This window comes from Neophocaena asiaeorientalis, unplaced genomic scaffold (genome assembly GCF_003031525.2).
Source record: "Neophocaena asiaeorientalis asiaeorientalis breed wild unplaced genomic scaffold, Neophocaena_asiaeorientalis_V1.1 scaffold523, whole genome shotgun sequence".
In the NCBI taxonomy this organism is placed as follows: Eukaryota; Metazoa; Chordata; class Mammalia; order Artiodactyla; family Phocoenidae; genus Neophocaena; species Neophocaena asiaeorientalis.
Window position 1 is genome coordinate 2536385 of NW_020175436.1, and position 19438 is coordinate 2555822.

The following is a 19438-nucleotide window of genomic DNA, read 5'->3' on the forward strand; positions in this document are numbered from 1 at the left end:
AGTATATAAAGTAAGAACGTAAGTGTTCAACATGACAAGATTGACAAACATAGTTGTTTTTCTACCATTCTGCTTTACTTACGCAAATAAGTATCCTAGAATGGTCACTTTTGGGACCTGGAAATGGTTACATAAGCAGGTGGTTTAGTTTGGAATGTACGACTTATATTTTTGCAGTTAAGTAGCATTTTCTGTTTTCCAGTAACTCTTTAAAGCCCATTTACGTTGCCTGAATATGCATCATAATTCCTCCTTTGGAAATGTCTATGTTTCCACCATCGTGTTGGTGATTCTTCATCATCCCACTCAAATCCGACCCCTCCCCGCCCACTCCTGGCCACACCTGTCAGCCTGTTCCCTGGCTCAAAGGCTGACACCTACGAGCTGCATCCCCCAGGCTTCTCTGTTCTCTGACTTCCAGGTGGGTTTGACCAAAGGGAAGTGCTGTTGGAGTGTGAAGAGTGGCGAGAGGAAAAAAAAAAAAAAAAAAGAGTGGCGAGAGAGAGGGGTGGGTCTTCTCCCTCCCTCCCTGCTAGGCCCTGGTCTCCATCATGGCTGCGTTCCTCCACCATATACCATAGGCTGGGCAGTCCCTCTCCCGTGGCTACAGCTCTCACTGGGTTCTAGGAATAGCATAGGGGGAGAGAAAAAAAAAAAAAAAAAGAGTGGCGAGAGAGAGGGGTGGGTCTTCTCCCTCCCTCCCTGCTAGGCCCTGGTCTCCATCATGGCTGCGTTCCTCCACCATATACCATAGGCTGGGCAGTCCCTCTCCCGTGGCTACAGCTCTCACTGGGTTCTAGGAATAGCATGCCCTTTCTCTTTTGCTTCTTCAGGCCAAAGGATGATAAAGGCTTGCAGAAGCTTGCTAGTTTCCAGGGGCTTCACCATCTCGTCTTGATTCTCTTAACCCCACCCACAGTGTGGGTTAAGGGCTGAACTGTAACCTCCCCACACCAATTTCTATGTTGAAGTCCTAACCCCTGAGACCTCAGAATGTGACTGTCTTTGGAGAGAGTATCTTCAAAGAGGTAATTAAGGTTAAACAAAGTCATATGGGTGGGCCCTAATTCAATCGGACTTGTGTCCTTATAAGGAGAGGAGATTAGGACACAGACACACACAGAGGGACGACCGTGTGAGGACACAGGGAGAAGATGGCCATCTGCAAGCCAAGGAGAGAGGCTTCAGAAGAAACCAACCCTGCCCACACCTTGATCTTGGACTTCCCAGCCTCCAGAACTGTAAGCAAACAAATGTCTGTTGTTTATAAGCCACTCGTCAATGGTATTTTTGTTATAGCAGCCTGACTGGACTCAGATAGCAGTAGTTTGTCGCAGCAGCCCTAGAAAAAACACTCCCATCATTAAACTGCTCAAGTAGCCTTGGGAATGTGCTGGCCTTATCCTTCTGGGACCCTGCCTCACACACCCAGTCTCACCAACGGTGCTACCGTATGTCCCTTTATCAACCCCATGGTATCTATCATCACATTTCTATCTCAGTTTGTAAATACGTCAACATCTGTGCCATGAATACCTTTTACCGAAATACTGTAGGACTCACTTTCACAATAAGGTACCTAAACTGTTTCTAATAAAGGAGCCAAGTAACATCCAACCCTCCATGTAGAGCAGCCTGTCATTTCTAGAAAAATCCTTTCACATTTTTAAATCAACTTTGGCTGGAAGGCCTGGGGTAATGATTGGAGCCCAGAGTGTCTCTGGAGATGCTGCATGAGAGTTTTCGTTGCTGCTTCAGTGGCTGGGAGCCCCACTGGTCGATGTGGAAGCCAAGCGAGAGGAGCTGGAATGTGTAGGGGGTTGCTGGGTTCTGCACTTTGGGATATCTAGGGAGGAAAAAGATATCACTAGAGTGAGAGTCGTTAAAACATCCAAAAAAGCTATATAGTTAAAATTATTTAAATGATAAAAAACGATTTTATAAAATCACCGGGCTGGATGGGATGTATTGAGTTTCCCAACTTCACCACCTCCCCGCCACCCCGGTCCCCACCATCTTCACCTTGAGTTACTAAGTTCCTTAGTCTCCAAAGTGCTCTTACAACTATATTTCATTTGAATCTCAAGAAAATTCTGCGACGTAGGTAGGAAGGTATTAACATCTCCGTTTTACAAATAAAGGAAACCGAAGGACAGGTAGTTTAAGGGCCAGCTCAAGTTCATGGAGCTAAAAGGCATTAGAGCTGGGTCTGGAGACTTGTGATTCTTAGACCAGGTGGGTATCGGTAGAGTTCCCATCATTTATCCTCCCTACTAACCTGGGCATGCACACAAAAGGTGAATGTCACAGGTTGACACTCCAACCAAAACTCACAGCGAGAAAGGATTTCTCCTCGACATCTGGCCGTGAGCGGAAAGAGGAAAGAATGGAGAGAACAAGAGAAAGAAATAATACGAGCTGAGCTTGCAGGGGACGGGAGGGACGTACGCTCACCCGCATCTTGGCCCTGGCTGTGCGCAGAGCGACATAGGAGGGCTGGCAGATGTACAGATGCTGAACTTCCTCAAACACTGTCCCCCTCCCCGTGCACATTCAGCTGCCAAGTCCCAGCAGTCAGCTCATCCACTACATCCCTCTAATGCTCTGACAGCTATGTTTGCAACGCACAGGGTTTCTATTAATCCGGGGAAAATCCTACTTTAGACTGTCATTGAATCAGAAATTGCTTCCGCCGTGACTGCTGTCTCCAGCGAACCAGGTGCCTCTTCCTCCACAGAGATGTGCCACACGAGCTGGTCTCGCCCACACCCTCCGCCTGCCTCAGGTGCTCTCTTTACTCCTTCTCTAAATCTGTCCTTGGAGGCCCCCCTTCTCCTAGAAGCTTCAGTGTATTGACCCTCAGGGATTTCTGCCCTCAGCTGCATTCCTGAAGCCATTATTATCCAGACCCCTAACTTAGCACTGAACGTATGCTCTCAGGCGTTAGTACCCGTTTCTGAATGTATTGGGTTGGCCAAAAAGCTCGCTCGGGTTCTTCTGGAACATAGATAACCTGAACGAACTTTTTGGCCAACCCAATAATTATTTGTCTCCTGATGAGACTGTCAGTTCCCTGAGAACAAAGCTGGAATCCCACACCCTATTGAATCTACAGTCCTGCCTTTAGTAGATCCATCCATGTTTGCTGGTGACTTTTCTGGGAAAGAGTAGGCAAAACTGGGGTTAAACAAAGCCAGTTGTTCGAATCCAAGAGGAAAGGGGGACGGGATGGGAGTAAATCATCTTCCCATGTTTGAAGTTTTCAGTGTTGTTTCAAGATCAGCGTAGTCAGTATTTTTGTGTTGTTCTAAGATCAGCGTAAGGTAAGAGAACAGAAGCCTTCCTTTGTATCATTTTAGGAACAATGAAAATAAAATAATACCTGTTGAATGGAGAAAAAGCCTAGCTTTCTGTGATACAAGAATGGGCTAGTAACACCTCATCTGTAACAGTTTCAAATTTAATCCTATTACAACGCAAAGCATAATTTATCACTGTACTTGAGGAACCCTTTCTCCTAAGTCCCCCAGGGAGATTCACAGGTCCAGGCAGGCTCCCCTTAAGCTTTCCTCTTCCACCCTGGCACGTCCCAGGGACTCCCCCGCCCCCCTCCTCTCCTCCTAGTAACCGTCACCACCTACTCAGACTGTGGGTTTCTCATCCCTCCTAGATGGGTTCCCGAAGATGGTCTCGTTATGTCCACCTGTTGGGCTGCACCCTGCAGGCCTATGGGCCCTGCACTTGCCGGGGTTCAAGACTGAAGAAAGAGCCCGAGGTCAACAACAGAGACATCAATGGTTTAATGGATGGGGGAGCTTACATGTATGAAGCAAGTTCCCCCCATTTGCAGCAAGCGGCAGACAGGATATGGCGGCAGTCTCCGCTCCCAGGGCGGTGGCGGGGGCGGTTACCAGTTATAGGGAAAATGACGTCAGGTGGGCTCATTGGTTACCAGGGAAACCAGCAGAGAGGCACGCCCCTCACCACCCCTTTGATAAGAACAATCACTAGCTGGGGCGGAGGCAAGTACATAGGAAGGTCAGTCACATGCATCAGATATAGGTGACGCAGGCCCTGGTAGGGCAGAGGACTTACAGAGAGCAAGAGAACAGCCATCTTGAGTGGCCTGACTATACAGGCTTCCTTGCTGTCTCTGAAAACAAGTTTGCAGACCCTTTTCATTTTAAGACTTTAATGTCCATCATTACAAGAGAAAAGACAAGATATAAGGGCAAAATATGGGGAAGTTATATAAAAGGGTACAAATCTGACAGTCTTGGGTCCTGGTCCAGCGCATCTGATGATCTGTTTAAAATAACTGGATATTTCTTTTACACTAACATTGGGTATTATAAGCAGAAAGGGCAGGGGGTCCCCGGAGAAAAGAGAACCAGGCATGGCTTGCTTGACACAAGAGAACCCATTTTGACCTAAGCCATTTTGTGATCTAAGCCTGGCCACAATGCTTGCCCTTGAACAGGTCTCAGTAATTAATGATCTTAAGGGAACAAAAGAAAAAGCAGTCAAGAAACAATGGTTCTGTGATAAAAGAGTCCTAGATTCTCAAGAGATATATGTAGACGTAGAGAATGGACTTGAGGACACGGGGAGGGGGAAGGGTACGCTGAGACGAAGTGACAGAGTGGCATGGACATATATACACTACCAAACGTAAAATAGATAGCTGGTGGGAAGCAGCCACATATCACAGGGAGATGAGCTCGGTGTTCTGTGACCACCTAGAGGGGTGGGATAGGGAGGGTGGGAGGGAGACACAAGAGGGAGGAGATATGGGGATATATGTATATGTATAGCTGATTCACTTTGTTATAAAGCAGAAACTAACCATTGTAAAGCAATTATACTCCAATCAAGATGTTTAAAAAAAAAGAGATACATAACAATCTGATACATATCGTTGAGTGCATACATATCTCTGGGGGCAGAAAGTAAGGCCACCACCCAGGTGGAGGATGGAATGATGACGTTGACCTTTTCTGACCCTCGTGACTTCAATCAGTTGAAGCCTGCACTCTGTCAACCTTTGCCCCAATTCTACACCGAATTTTCCACTGCTTAAGACCCTTCATGAATATGCGTGTATCCTTAGTTTCAAACTTCCCCAATTTTGCTATTCAGGGAGGCACAGCTTGGGAAAGATCCCTGGTGTTCTCCTTTCTTTTGGCTGCGCTGTGAGATCTTAATTCCTTAACCAGGGATTTGAACCTGGGCTCTCGGCAGTGAAAGCGTGGAGTCCTAACCACTGGACCACCGGGGAAGTCCCTCTCCTTCCTTGCTGCAAATAATAATTCCTTTCCTTCCTTCTCCCATTCTTTGGTTTGGCCATGTTTCTTGGCTCGACACCCACCAAAAGGCAAATCCAGTTTTTTGGGTAACACATCCACACCGGGAGGATGACACACCCCAACTTCACGGGGACAGAGGCTCCTGTGCTTGGGACCCTCCCAGACCTCGCCCTATGTGTCTCTTCATCTGGCAGTACATCTGTGTCCTTTATCACATCCTTTAATAAACTGGCAAACGTGTTTCCCTGAGTTCTGTGAGACGCTGTAGCGAATTAATCAAACCCAAGGAGGGGGTCGTTGGAACCTCTGATCTATAGCTGCCTGGTCAGAAGCACAGGTGACACTGGTGACTGCAGTGTGGGGGAGGAGAGCAGAGAGCAGTCTTGTGGGACTGAGCCCTTATCCTGTGGTCTCTGACGCCGTCTCCAGGTAGATGGTGCCAGAACTGAGTTAAATTGCAGGCCACCCAGCTGGTGTTGCAGAGAACTGCTTGGTGTGGGGAAAACGCCCACACACTTGGTGACCAGAAGTGCCAGAAATGTGTGTTTTGTGTGAGAAGTAAAAGAAGCACTTAGGAGATAGACGGGGCTGAGGTTTTTTCGTACAACAGGAGGGAAAGGCTAGGGTTTTCCTTCACATTGGGGCTCCTCAAACCTTCTTCCTATTCATCTTTGGCTGCTGCCTTGCTGTGAAACTCCGTCTCGGTCCTTCCCCCAGAAAAGTCCATTTCTTCAGTGCAGAGACTTAACAAGGACTATCTTATCAGGATAGTTGAACCCCTATTTCAAGCGGTTTCAAGAAATTTCACTTCTGAGCACTTGGAAACCAGGCAAGACATATTTTACTACACTTCTATCCTACATGGGATTCTTCCCTTAAGAGCTTTTGCCTACAGCTCCACTGACTATTTTTCCTTTTCTTTTTTAAAATAATTGTTTATTTTTGAACAGGTTACTTTTCTACATAGTTGAGTATTGGAAAGATACAAAAAGGGACAGTGAAAAAAAAATCTCCCCCACTCACCTCCGAGTCCTCCAGTTCTCTTCCTCAAGTGCAACCAAGATGATCTTTTTTTCCTGTGTATCCTTCCAGAGATATTTATACATTGCAAGCAAATATACACATAAAATGCAAATATATTCTCCCCCCTCGCCTTTTTCATACAATTGGTAATATACCATCACTTTTTGTTCACTATATATATGAGAGTATGCGTGTGTGTGTGTGTGTGTGTGTGTGTGTGTGTGTGCCTGCATGTATGAACAGTACTTAAAGAACTTCCTTGGGGACTCCCCTGGTGGCACAGTGGATAAGACTTCGCTCTCCCAACGCAGGGGGCCTGGGTTCGATCCCTGGTCAGGGAACTAGATCCCACATGCATGCCGCAGCTAAGAGTTCGTATGCCACGACTACAGAGCCTGTGTGCCACAACTAAGGAGCTGGAGAGCTGCAACTAAGGAGCCCTGGAGCCACAACCAAGGAGCCTGGCTGTCACAACTACGGAGCCCATGTGCTGCAACTAAGGAGCCCGCAAGCTGCAGCTAAGGAACCCACCTGCCACAGCTAAGACCCGACGCAACCAAATAAATAAATAAAATTTTAAAAAGAAAGAAGCATAAGGGAACTTAAAAAAAAAACTTCCTCAATCTTTCAAGGGTTGTATTATAGTCCATTTATAGATGAGCCAAATTTATAGCTATTTGAGCTGTTCACAATCTTTTGCTCTTAGAAACGATGCTGATATAATTTTTTTTTTTTTTGGCTGTGCCACACAGCATGCAGGATCTTAGTTCCCTGACCAGGGATTGAACCTGCGCCCCCTGCAGTGGAAGTGTGGAGTCTTAACCACTGGACCACCAGGGATGTCCCTGATATAAATTATCTTTACATATATGCAGGTCTGTCTGCCGTCACCTGTTTTCTGATGGGCTAAGGGTGTCGACAGCCATGCAATCTACCAGTAATTCCAGTACCGGAGCATCTTCACATAGAGTATTCCTTTCCTCAACCTGCTCCTAAAAAGACAGAATCGGGTAATTTAAATGTATATTTATTTATTATTTTTTTATTTTTTGGCGGTACGCGGGCCTCTCACTGTTGTGGCCTCTCCCGTCGCGGAGCACAGGCTCCGGACGCGCAGGCTCAGCGGCCATGGCTCACGGGCCCAGCCGCTCCGCAGCATGTGGGATCTTCCCGGACTGGGGCAAAAACCCGTGTCCCCTGCATCGGCAGGCGGATTCTCAACCACTGCACCACCAGGGAAGCCCCTAAATGTATTTTTTTCATCAGTTGAACTTACTGTTCTTTTTCTAGAGATATTTACACAATAGTTTCTCTCCATGTTGCTGTCACGTTTTTAAATGGAAGGACATGGGAGAAGATGCATGGAAAGCTATGCTTCACACATCAGAACTCTCTGGGGTTCTTTTCTTAGCCCACTTCCTGGGCAATCAGTGCCTAAATCTTCAACTGCTGGATTTATATCTCTCGCCCTGCTCTCCCTGCCAAGCTCTTGACTCATACATTCAGCTCCCTTCTCAATGTGCCTACTTGTCGTCCCGCAGGTACTTCACACCAACCATGTCCAGTCTCAGTAGGAGATGGCATGAACCTTTACACAATCGCCCAATCCAGATACCCAGGAGTCATCCCTACGCTGCTGGAGCCTGCCCCTCAGCCTGTTAAGTCCCTCGAGGGCACGAGGGCACGACTGGGTCTTGTTAGGGTCACACATCCCTCGAGCTCCCTCGAGTGGCTGTAAGATACTTGTTGGATAAATGAATACACATATGAACGACTTCTCCTTCTCTTTCATTTCAGGGCAATGGCTGAAACCACCTTGCAGGGGAAATATGAAGCAGGGAGAGAAAATTCCTATCTTCTGGCTGGATGTCATTTTATTGGGCACAGAGAAGGGAGTGAGAAAGGCAACAGGCTACTGAGGCTGAGTGACCCCAGCAAGAGGGGGGCTCCTCAGGAGGCTAAGGCCCAAGAAGGGCTGTTACAGGGAAAATTTGCATACCAGTGTATACTATACATCTGTGTCTGTCGCTCCCCAGTTGAATTTTTTTTGTTGTTCTCCATTTATGTTATTTGCAGACATTTGCAAATGATCACTGATACAAACAACACCATTTGATAAACCCATGGATCCCTTAAGAGAATATATCAGGTAAAGGAGTACTGTAGGTGGGGCTTCCCTGGTGGCGCAGTGGTTGAGAGTCCACCTGTCGATGCAGGGGACACGGGTTCGTGCCCCGGTCTGGGAAGATCCCACATGCCGCGGAGCGGCTGGGCCCGTGAGCCATGGCCGCTGAGCCTGCGTGTCCAGAGCCTGTGCTCCGCCACAGGAGAGGCCACAACAGTGAGAGGCCCGCGTACGGCAAAAAAGGAGTACTGTAGGTGGATATGGAAAACAGATAAATAGAATCACAACAATGAGAGCCCTGCAGGGTGCCAATCACTCTTCTAGAAACACCACCACCAACAACAATAATTGCAAATATCTGGCTGCTGGGCATTATATTACTTCATTTAATCTTCCCAAGCCTGTGATGCGGTAAAAAAAGCTAAAGAAGGACTTCTCTGGCGGTACAGTGGTTAAGACTCTGCACTTCCACTGCAGGGGGCGCAAGTTCGATCCTTGATCCGGGAATTAAGATCCCACATGCCTCGGGGCCAAAAAACCAAAACAGAAAGCAGAAGCAATATTGTAACAAATTCAATAAGGACTTAAAAAAAAAATCTACCCTCAACACTTCATGATGACTCCCAGTTCAGGGGTGATGTGGTAATACTGTATGTAAATATGGATTATTGCGTTTGAAAGTCATAAAATCAGGAGTTTTTCATTTTAGTCATATAAACACAGCTTCGACTCACCCCTGTAAATTGCCTAAGCGTAGGCTGGGAGCTGAGTGACAAGTAACGGCCACTGGTGGGGATGAAGATGTCTGGGGAGGACCCCTCCCCAGAAGGGTTTCCTTCCAGGAGGAGAGTCTAAGCGGGGTGACTGCTCATCCTGGCTTCAGCTGAGTGGATGCTTCACCCCCAGGATGGAGCTGCTTCCTGCACTTTTCCATCTGGGGATTCTGTGCAGAGGACCCCTGCTGTCCTCTGTCTGCCTACGAGCCCAGAAGGCTGAACAGACGGTCTGATCACCCCTCCAGGTGACACTGATGAAGAGGGTGCTCTCTTCTCCTCCTAGCTTACTCTGCTTCTATGAGAAACAGAGGAAGGGATGAGGGAGAAATAATCAACACAGCTTTAAAGAAGCCACAGGCCTGTCTTTGTTCTTGGTTTGTCTTTAACTTGGGGTGAAACTGTCAGCTGTGGAGGAAGGCTAGGCAGAAAATTCTAGCCAGGGTTTTGAAACTTAAATCCATGATTTTGTGGGACTTCCCTGGTGGGCCAGTGGTTAAGACTCCATGCTTCCACTGCAGGGGCGCGGGTTCGATCCCTGGTGGGGGAACTAAGATCCCACAGGCCACACAGGCATGGCCAAAAAATTAAAAAATAAAATAAATAAATCCAAGATTATGTGATGGCACCATTCAGCCTCCCAAGTAGGCGGCATAAAGTAGGAATGTGTTCCAACACATTCCAATGGTTGTTTGTTAGTAGGGATCATGAATTCATATTTCAAAACATCCATGTCTTAGAATATTGGCTTCTACTGTAGTTTGTGGTAAAATACCGTATTACAAAATGTTTTACACGTGCACATACATATATACTACATATACACGTATATATTTTAAACCCCAGTAATAACAGTGATTAAAATACCCGTCATAACTAATATGTATATAACTAAAAGTATCACATAACTCATAAACACGGTTCTTCTTTTCTGGTAGATCCTCAAGAGAAGCTCATTTTTGTCAAATACTTTGTGTTTAACTCTTCAGTAAAAAGAAGCAGCCATTTGGCCCCAGGGCAAGAGAAGCAGGTAGAATCACTCCTGTTGGAAATGCCAGGGTAATTTATTATGGGTGATCAAACAAGAGGCTACAAGACAGAACAAGTAAACTATGCTCCTTCAGAGGCAAAGGAGAAATGCAAAGACTCTAAGCAGTGGCCCTTCCTGAGAGTTAATTTTGCCCCCAGGATTCTTAGCAATTAAGCCTTTTGGTCTTGTAGGTATCAGAAATTAACAAAAGCCCATAATGTAGTTAGTAGGTAGCGCATTGGCACAAGACAGAATTCACAGCGCTGAGTTTAACACACGCTGGGAGTGTGGAATCAAAAACTCAACACTGGTGACTTCCCGGGTGGTCCATGGTTAAGACTCTGCACTCCCAATGCAAAGGGCCCAGGTTCGATCCCTGGTCAGGGAACTAGAGCCTGCATGCCGTAACTAAAAATCCTGCGTGCCACAACTAAGACCCGGAGCAGCTAAATAAAAAAGCAAAAAACAAAACAAAAAAACAACCCCACACAGATGAGGAGTAATGAGCAGGCAGAAGATGTTATAGAGGCCAGGCAGGAAAAGAAAATATATGGCTTACATTTCCTATAGCTCTGGCTGCAACTATTTTTTACACAGAGGAAACTGTGAGAAAGAAGACAAAGAAAAGTGGGGAAAGTAAAGGTAAAAGCGAGAAACAAAGCTTATTCCACAGGTTGGAGCCTCCTCCTGGCCATGTGGCTGACCGCTCAGCAGCGTCTCAGCAGCGTCTCACCATGAACACTCTCACTGGTCCCTGCTGTCTCCATGATGATTTGGTGTGACTCTGACAGCTTCTGCTAGTTACTGAAGCTTACTTTGAGCTGAGCACTGTTGTTACTAACTCTATTCTACAGACGAGGAAACAGAGCCTCTGAGATTGCTAACAATTTGGCCCAAATCACTGAGCTGCTAAGACTGTGAGATCAGGCATTGAACCTAGGCTGTTTCAGTCCCTAGCCTGTGCTCTTGTTCAGCGAAGTGAAAAATAAGATGGTATTTAATGGGGGAGAACACGAACATGTATTGAGTACTTAATATATACCTGGCGGCATTTAGTCCTCACCACAGTCCTGCAAGGGAGGTATCATTATTCCCATTTTATAGATGAAGAAACTGAGGCTCAGAGAGGTTAAGTAACTTATCCAAAGTTGCGCTGTTAAGTAAAAAAGCCCAGGTCTCTCAGACCGCAGAGCCCATACTCTTTCTTATTCTTCCTTCCAAATGGAATTCTCAGGAATTTCACTGAACTAAATAAATAAAAATCTCTCCTTTAGATATTTTTACCTCTGCACATCCAAACCAAACAGACATTATAAAACGAATACCTGGGGGTTTCATCAGAAATTGAAAGGAATCTATTAAAGATTGCCTGCAAGGAAGCCACTGCATAAACTGTGTTTTGTAAATTCTTCTGTTGTAATTAATTAAGTTTTCTAAAGTTCAAGAGAGAGATGGAAGACAGAAACCAGTTTTTATTGGTTTACAATCAGAATTCGTGAATATACTGGCTTCTTTTTTGGTATAAGGAGAGAGCAGAGAGTAAATGTGGTAGGAAACTATGGGGGTCCACAGATCCAGAATTTAGCCTGGAATGGACTTTAAAGATGTAATTCAAACTTATAAATGGGGAAATGAAAACTCAAATAGCTTGAGTGACTGCTAGTTAACAGTAGAGCTGAGGCTAGAAACCTGGGTGTCCTGATTCTTAAACCATTATTCTTTCCATGACATGAACCAGGAATCACTTTAGAGAATATTCCTTTTTCCTCCTCTTTTGACCCAGACAGGGATGAAAAAGTGAGAAAGCTTAACAAAGCATTAAGGATCATACACCATGGTCAAGTGGGGTTTATCCCAGGAATGCAAGGATTCTTCACTATATGCAAATCAATCAGTGTGATACACCATATTAACAAAATGAAGGATGAAAACCATATGATAATCTCAGTAGATGCAGGAAAAGCTTTCCACAAAATTCAACACCCATTATGATAAAAACTCTCCGGAAAGTAGCCAACATTGTTCTCAATGGTGAAAAACTGAAACCATTTCCTCCAAGATCAGGAACAAGACAAGGTTGCCCACTCTCACCACTCTTATTCAACATAGTTTTGGAAGTTTTAACCACAGCAATCAGAGAAGAAAAAGAAATAAAAGGAATCCAAATGGGAAAAGAAGAAGTAAAGCTGTCACTGTTTGCAGATGACATGATACTATGCATAGAGAATCCTAAAGATGCTACCAGAAAACTACTAGAGCTAATCAATGAATTTGGTAAAGTTGCAGGATACAAAATTAATGCACAGAAATCTCTTGCATTCCTATACACTAATGATGAAAAATCTGAAAGAGAAATTAAGGAAACACTCCCATTTACCACTGCAACAAAAAGAATAAAATACCTAGGAATAAACCTACCTAAGGAGACAAAAGACCTGTATGCAGAAAACTATAAGACACCGATGAAAGAAATTAAAGACGACACAAACCGATGGAGAGATATATCATGTTCTTGGATTGGAAGAATCAACATTGTGAAAATGACTATACTACCCAAAGATATCGACAAATTCAATGCAATCCCTATCAAATGACCAATGGCATTTTTCACAGAACTAGAAAAATTTCACAATTTGTATGGAAACACAAAAGATCCTGAAGAGCCAAAACAATCTTGAGAAAGAAAAATTGAGCTGGAGGAAAGCAATGTAAAGCAATTATACTCCAATAACGATGTTAAAAAGAAAGAGAGTAATAGGCATAAGGGATCTTATTGGGGTTTTAACATGAAATGTTTTAAAACTGATTTATGTTGATGGATACACAACTTGCTAATTTCACTAAAAGTTATTGAACTGCACACTTGAAATGGGTGAATTAAATGTTTTGTAAAATATGCCTAAAAAAACCCCCCAAAACTATCAAGACACTAAGAATCAGGTTATCCAAGACGACCAGGAAAGTCCCCGGTTTCTAGACTTTTGAGACCTTGCTTCCATGTGTAAATTGAGTAGAATTTACTAGAGAGATGGAAGGTGGGGTTTAAATCCCAGTAATAGGGAATAAAGTTGATAGGAATGGATGGGTTACTATCCAACACTAACCTGGCCCCTCTCCCCTTCCCTGTCTCAGCTTCTTTCCATCAGGCTGGCTTCTCTTTCCTGGTCTTATCTCTCTCCTCCCCTCTCTCTGCTCCCCCTCCACTCCCCTTGCAGGAGCAGAAGCAACAAGGTCTTCCTCTAATCTCCAGCCTCGGCAGGCTTTCCTTCTCTGGAGCCCAGGTGCCTGTAGCATCCAAGCCCTCGAGGTGTCATCCCTCCCTACAAGCCCCTCAGCGGCTTTCCCCCGAGGAGACAGCTCCCTCCTTCCCCTTCCCAAAGAGGAATCGTGGGGTCAGCTGTTAAGATTTAACAAAAAAATTTTTTTCACGTCTTTACACAAGATCGGAAAATCTCTGAAGTTTAAGATGGTACCCGGCTGTCCTGTGGTGTTTATATTTTTTCATTGCTTTGTTCTGTATGGCATTTTGTTATAATAACTAATGGTAATGGGCATTTCCTGATATTTATATAATTTTGATAAACCACCTTCAAAATTACAAAGCGTTAGTGATCGGATCTAGGCTTTATTCCCACCTTCTATCAGTGATTCACTCTAAAAGGTGGTTCAATGAAGCAGCTATGATGAGGCAGTGCTAGAATTAAAAGGGAAATCAGGTACCCTTGCAGGCTTTGAGAACGCAAACCTAATGATAATAGAAAACATCACCAACTCACAGCAATATACGTGGATTTGAAACTGTTTCCTGGAGAATGTTTCCAATACGGGGGAGAGCTCTCACATTTGAAGGCTCTAAGTAATGACAGGCAAAAAGTGAAAATGTCTCAGTGGCCTGACAGCCACGCCCTGGAGAGATGGCCTAAGGAATATTCTTTATACTTTACATCCGTGCTTTTTTTTTTTCCTTCCAACTCTTCCATTAAAAAAAAAAAAAACATTTATTTATTTATTTTTGGCTGTGTTGGGTCTTCGTTGCTGCACACGGGCTTTCTCCATTTGTGGCTAGTGGGGGGCTTCTCTTGTTGCGGAGCACGGGCTCTACGCGCACGGGCTTCAGTAGTTGTGCCTCGTGGGCTCTAGAGTGCAGGCTCAGTAGTTGTGGGGCAAGGGCTTAGTTGCTCCGCGGCATGTGGGATCTTCGCAGACCAGGGCTGGAACCCGTGTCCCCTGCATTGGCAGGTGGATTTTTAACCACTGCGCCACCAGGGAAGTCCCCAACCCTTCCATTTCACAAAGCTTTAACTTCTCCAAGTGTCACATACCCCTTTGCCACTTAGAGGAGCAAGGAATACTCCAGGGTTCAGGCCTCAGGTCCTTCCTGGGCTTTGGTGATCTGTCCTTCTCATCCTGGCTTTATAACGTGTTCCCCTAAGTTTGCCTAGTCACCTGTTTCTCGAGTTCCTCCTGAATCTTCCTAGATAAACCTGTCTAAATGATGCAAGGATTTTCTATCTAATGAATATGGGATTTTCTCCACTGCAATCACACCCAGGCTGTGTCTACCACACTCTCTCTACAGCTGCACTTGTTGGAGTTTTATTTACTCCCTACTTTTCTTATGTCCCCTAATTGAATTTCCTCAATACCCATTTCCTCTCCTCTCAGGCCCCACTGCCACTACTTCTTCATTTTCACAATCACCTTGCCTCATCTAGGAGGTTGCTCTTTTCCTCTGAGGGATGTGGTGGGCAGTGGGGCAAACTGGCACCTCGGGGGGAGGGGGCCTTAGCCACCTGCAGCCTGTGGTCCAAACAGCAGGCTTATCGCGGACACCATTACAGAGTCAAAAATCCTAGCTCACTTTTGGAGGGTTTAATTATGCCTTGTGCTCCTCAGAACTAAGCAGAAACAGGGATTCTTTTTTTTAACCTTTTTTTTCTTTTTTTTTTTGGCCTCGCCATGAGGCATGTGGGATCTTAGTTCCCCGACCACAGATCGAACCCACGCCCCCTGCAGAGGAAGTGCGGAGCCTTAACTACTGGACCAGCAGGGAAGTCCCCAGAAATAGTGATTCTAATTAGCATATTTACAGAAACAATACAAGTAGATCGATACAATTGTACACTTCACTTATTAATAGCTTAATGGTTCTCCATCACTGTTTAATTTACCCTGGCTTCCCTTTCAGCTTTAATTAGCACAACTTTTGAAGTTGTTAATTTATAATGACTATTTTCACTTAAGCAAGGCCTGCTAGTGTGTGCCAGATGGTAAACATCAAAAACCCAGAGGGAAGGTTTCTGTTTAGCCTTCGATTTTTGTTTTGTTTTTATTAAGCCAGAGAAAGCTTCGATTGTGCTGATAATTTGTAAGCATACACCACCAACTTTTTTTTTTTTTTTTTATTTTATTTATTTATTTTTGGCTGTGTTGGGTCTTCGTTTCTGTGAGAGGGCTTTCTCTAGTTGTGGCAAGCAGGGGCCACTCTTCATCGCAGTGCGGGGGCCTCTCACTGTTGTGGCCTCTCGTTGCGGAGCACAGGCTCCAGACGCACAGGCTCAGTAGTTGTGGCTCACGGGCCCAGCTGCTCCGCGGCATGTGGGATCCTCCCAGACCAGGGCTCGAACCCGTGTCCCCTGCATTGGCAGGCAGACTCTCAACCACTGCGCCACCAGGGAAGCCCATACACCACCAACTTTTATCTTCCTTCAAATGCCCGGTTCTCCCCCAGATATGTCTTCTACTTCTGGCCTAGGAGGGGCCAGGGAACTAGGCAGAAGCATGCCTGAATGGCTTGGGTGATAAGCCTCATAGAGTTATTTTTCTCAATTAATGGTTTTCACTGACAATTTTACTGCTCTATTTTAAGCTTCCCCATTCCCTTGGGCATCTGTACATATGTCTGTGATAAGCCTCATCCAGTCCAACAAAACTGGCTCCTCAGAATACAGACTACCCTATCTTAAAAAGCTCATCTCTCTTTTTGGAACATAACACTTGAAAATGCATTTAAACAGAAAGTAATTGAGCTTTAAAGGAGAACTATAAAAGTGACTTAATTCATGAGTACACACTTATTCCTCTCCCAGTTGACACCCATTTTATATTAACTTTCCTTGAGTGTGTATCCGCAGCCTTTTTCTAAATGTTTACTACCAATAGAAACTGTTTATTCCACCCTTATTCCCTTCAACTTTGCTCCAAAGATTCTCATATGTGCTGAAAGGGATCTACTGGGGGTACAGAACCACAATTTGGGAAAGTCTGCTATGAAATAATAATGCTCCCTAGTCATAATCACTGACTTTTATTAGGTAGTCAATTAGCTATTTTTTAATTAGGGAAAGAAAAGAAAATTCTTAATTCATTTTTTCTGAAGTGATTTGAAATGCACTTTTATAATCATGTTCCATTGGTGGCAGGAAAGCTGTGAAAATCATGCCTTTTTCTTAGATTAGTGGAACCTTCACTCTACAGATAAGTAATTTCTATAGAGAAATTTCTATAGGCTCTCCTCCCCCCACCCCAAAGGACTCACAGAAGAAGAAAGAACCAATGATAATAATGCTCCCTTTATACTGTACAGTTTTCAAAGCAGATTCATACACATCAGTTCATCCAAGCTTTTTTCTCTCTTTTTTTTTTAAACAGGTGGGAAAACAGAGGCTCAGAGAGATAAAATAAAGGGCATCTTCAAGGTCACACAGCTAGTCAGTCAGTGTCAGAGACTAGGATTTAAAGCACCACTTGATGATTCTGATTAAAAAAAAAAAATTCAGGGACTTCCCTGGTGGTCCAGTGGTTAAGAATCCGCCTTCCAATGCCTGGGACGCGGGTTCGATCCCTGGTTGGGGAGCTAAGATCCCACATGCCCCAGGGCAACTAAGCCTGCGCTCAGCAACTTCTGAGCCCACACGCTGCAACGAAAGATCCTGCAGGCCGCGACAAAGACCCTGCATGCTGCAACCTACACCTGACACAGCCAAATAAATAAATTAAATAAATAAATAATTTTAAAAAAAATTACAACAAACAAAAACACCAAATTCAATCTTGCGAATAGGATTAGAGATCCAGCAATTATCATTAACATTATGTTGGGGAATCTTTTGTAAGAAATACTTACCAGTGACTGTGCTTTTCCTAGTTTAGATCTGTCTTGTGATTTATTTTTCTTATCACGTGACTGTCGGTTGAAATCTGGAGTCATTTCGTGTCTTTTCCTTCTTCTGTAAATTGGAAAGCATTGGAAAAATTATAAATATCATTTTAAAGCTTTGGTGGTTGGCATAGCTGTTTGTCCATTTGATTTTGTTGTACCTGTGGTTTAAAAGATTGTCTTCACTCAACTGGAAACAAACAAGCCAAATATCTATCAATAGAGAATGGGTACAATAAACTCTGACACATCCACACAATGGAGGACTGTGAATTGTAAAAAGGAAGGCAGAATATTTCTTTATATAACTGTGGAGTGATCTCCAGGATATATTGTTACATGAAAAAAGAAAGGGGGATAAAGTGGTATGTATTGTGTGACACCATTTCTTTCAGAAAGGGGTGCGTGTGTGTGTGTGTGTGTGTGTGTGTGTGTATTTGTTTATATATTTTTTAATGGAAGGACTGCACCACGACATTTTGAAAACTAGTTACCTATCAGCAGGATTCCTTTGTGATCCAGTCAGGAACAGGGAACAGTATGGAGGGGTCGGAACAGAAGCTAGACTTCTCCAAATACACTTTGTTTTGTGTATCTGACTCTGGAACCATATCAAAATTATAAAATAAAATGAAGGAAGGAAATTCCCAAAAATCTAAAAACAAAATGAAACAAATGATCTTATCTCTCCAGTTGGTGGCATTACCCCACATAAAGGAATTACTTCGTGGGACTTTAACACAGTAATTTGTCTGAATAGTCTTAGTAGAATATATCCTAAGGACAAAAACACAGGCAAAGAAATTTTCAATTGTTTTCAGTAATCCTGTTGTTTGGATTAATACTAATATTTGTTTTCTAAAACTATTGTATGTAATAGGACAAAGTAGGGATCCACAAACTACAGCCCAGAGGCCAATGCAGACTCATGCCTGTTTCTGTAAATAAAGTTTTACTGAGACACAGTCATGCTTACTTCTTTCATATGGTCAATGGCGATTTTCAGGCTGCAGTGTTGGAGTTGAGCAGTTATGACAGAGATATGCCCTGCAAAGCCTAACGTATTTGCTGTTCAGCCCTTTCCGGAAAAAGTTTGCCTAAAATAATGGACCAAGGCAATGATCATCAATGGCCACTAACATCACAAAAAGAGAGACAAACAGAAACCATGTGCCTCGTGATGGAAGTACCTGAGCATTATATACTCAGGCCTCCAGATCTGAAGATTGGTACTTGTACAGGAGACAGAGGAACATGCTGGGAGTACAGTCCCCAAAAACCAGAAGATGAGAAGGTCTGTAGGATAAATGACCTGATTTCTATAACAAACAAATTGCAAGGGAAAAAAAAGGAGGGCAGAGAAGAAACCTATGGATCAAAAAAACCCAAAAAACTTAAGTGACACATGGACCAAATGGAATATGTAGACCTTATTTGGGACCTGATTAAACAAGTCAACTGTTTAAAAATATCAAACCCTTACGAGACATTCAAGGAAACCTGAAAACCGACTTGATTCTTGATTGATTATATTAAGGCATCATTCATTGACTTAGAAGTGATATGGTATCATCTTATGATTTTTAGACAGAGTCTATCTTTTAAGGAGAGGCCTTGAAATATGTATGAATGAAATAATACGACATTTGGATTTGTCTCCAAAGTAACCAGGGGGAACAGCAGAGTGGGTGAGGAATGAATGAAACCAGATAGGTCATGTGTCGAAAACTGTTAATGCTGGATGGTGGTTATAAGAGGTTCTATTCTCTTTACTTTTGCATATATTTGCATTTTCATTATAAAAAGTTTTATTGGGACTTCCCTGGCGGTCCAGTGGTTAAGACTCCATACCTCCATTGCAGGGGGCCCGGGTTCAATCCCTGGTCGGGGAACTAAGAGCCCTCAAGCTGCGCGGCCAAAAAACAAAACAAAACAAAACAAGACCAGCTTTGCCCAAATATTTCCTGATACTTAATTTTCAAAAATTTCCACCAGCTTTTTTTTTTTTTTTTTTTTTTTTTT

The 19438-nt window shown here is 44.0% G+C and overlaps 1 protein-coding gene across 1 annotated transcript in view; it reads right to left on the reverse strand.

The window, feature by feature from the left end:
* Positions 1 to 1524: 1524 nt before the first annotated feature.
* FBXO16 (F-box protein 16) overlaps positions 1525 to 19438 on the reverse strand; it is a 52365-nt gene continuing 34451 nt past the window's right edge. The window contains exons 7-8 of the mRNA XM_024767746.1: positions 17384 to 17486; positions 1525 to 1846 (exon numbers count right to left, since the gene is read on the reverse strand). Coding sequence (XP_024623514.1) covers positions 1667 to 1846; positions 17384 to 17486 — 283 coding nt within the window. The 3' untranslated portion in view covers positions 1525 to 1666. The remainder of the gene's footprint in view (positions 1847 to 17383; positions 17487 to 19438) is intronic.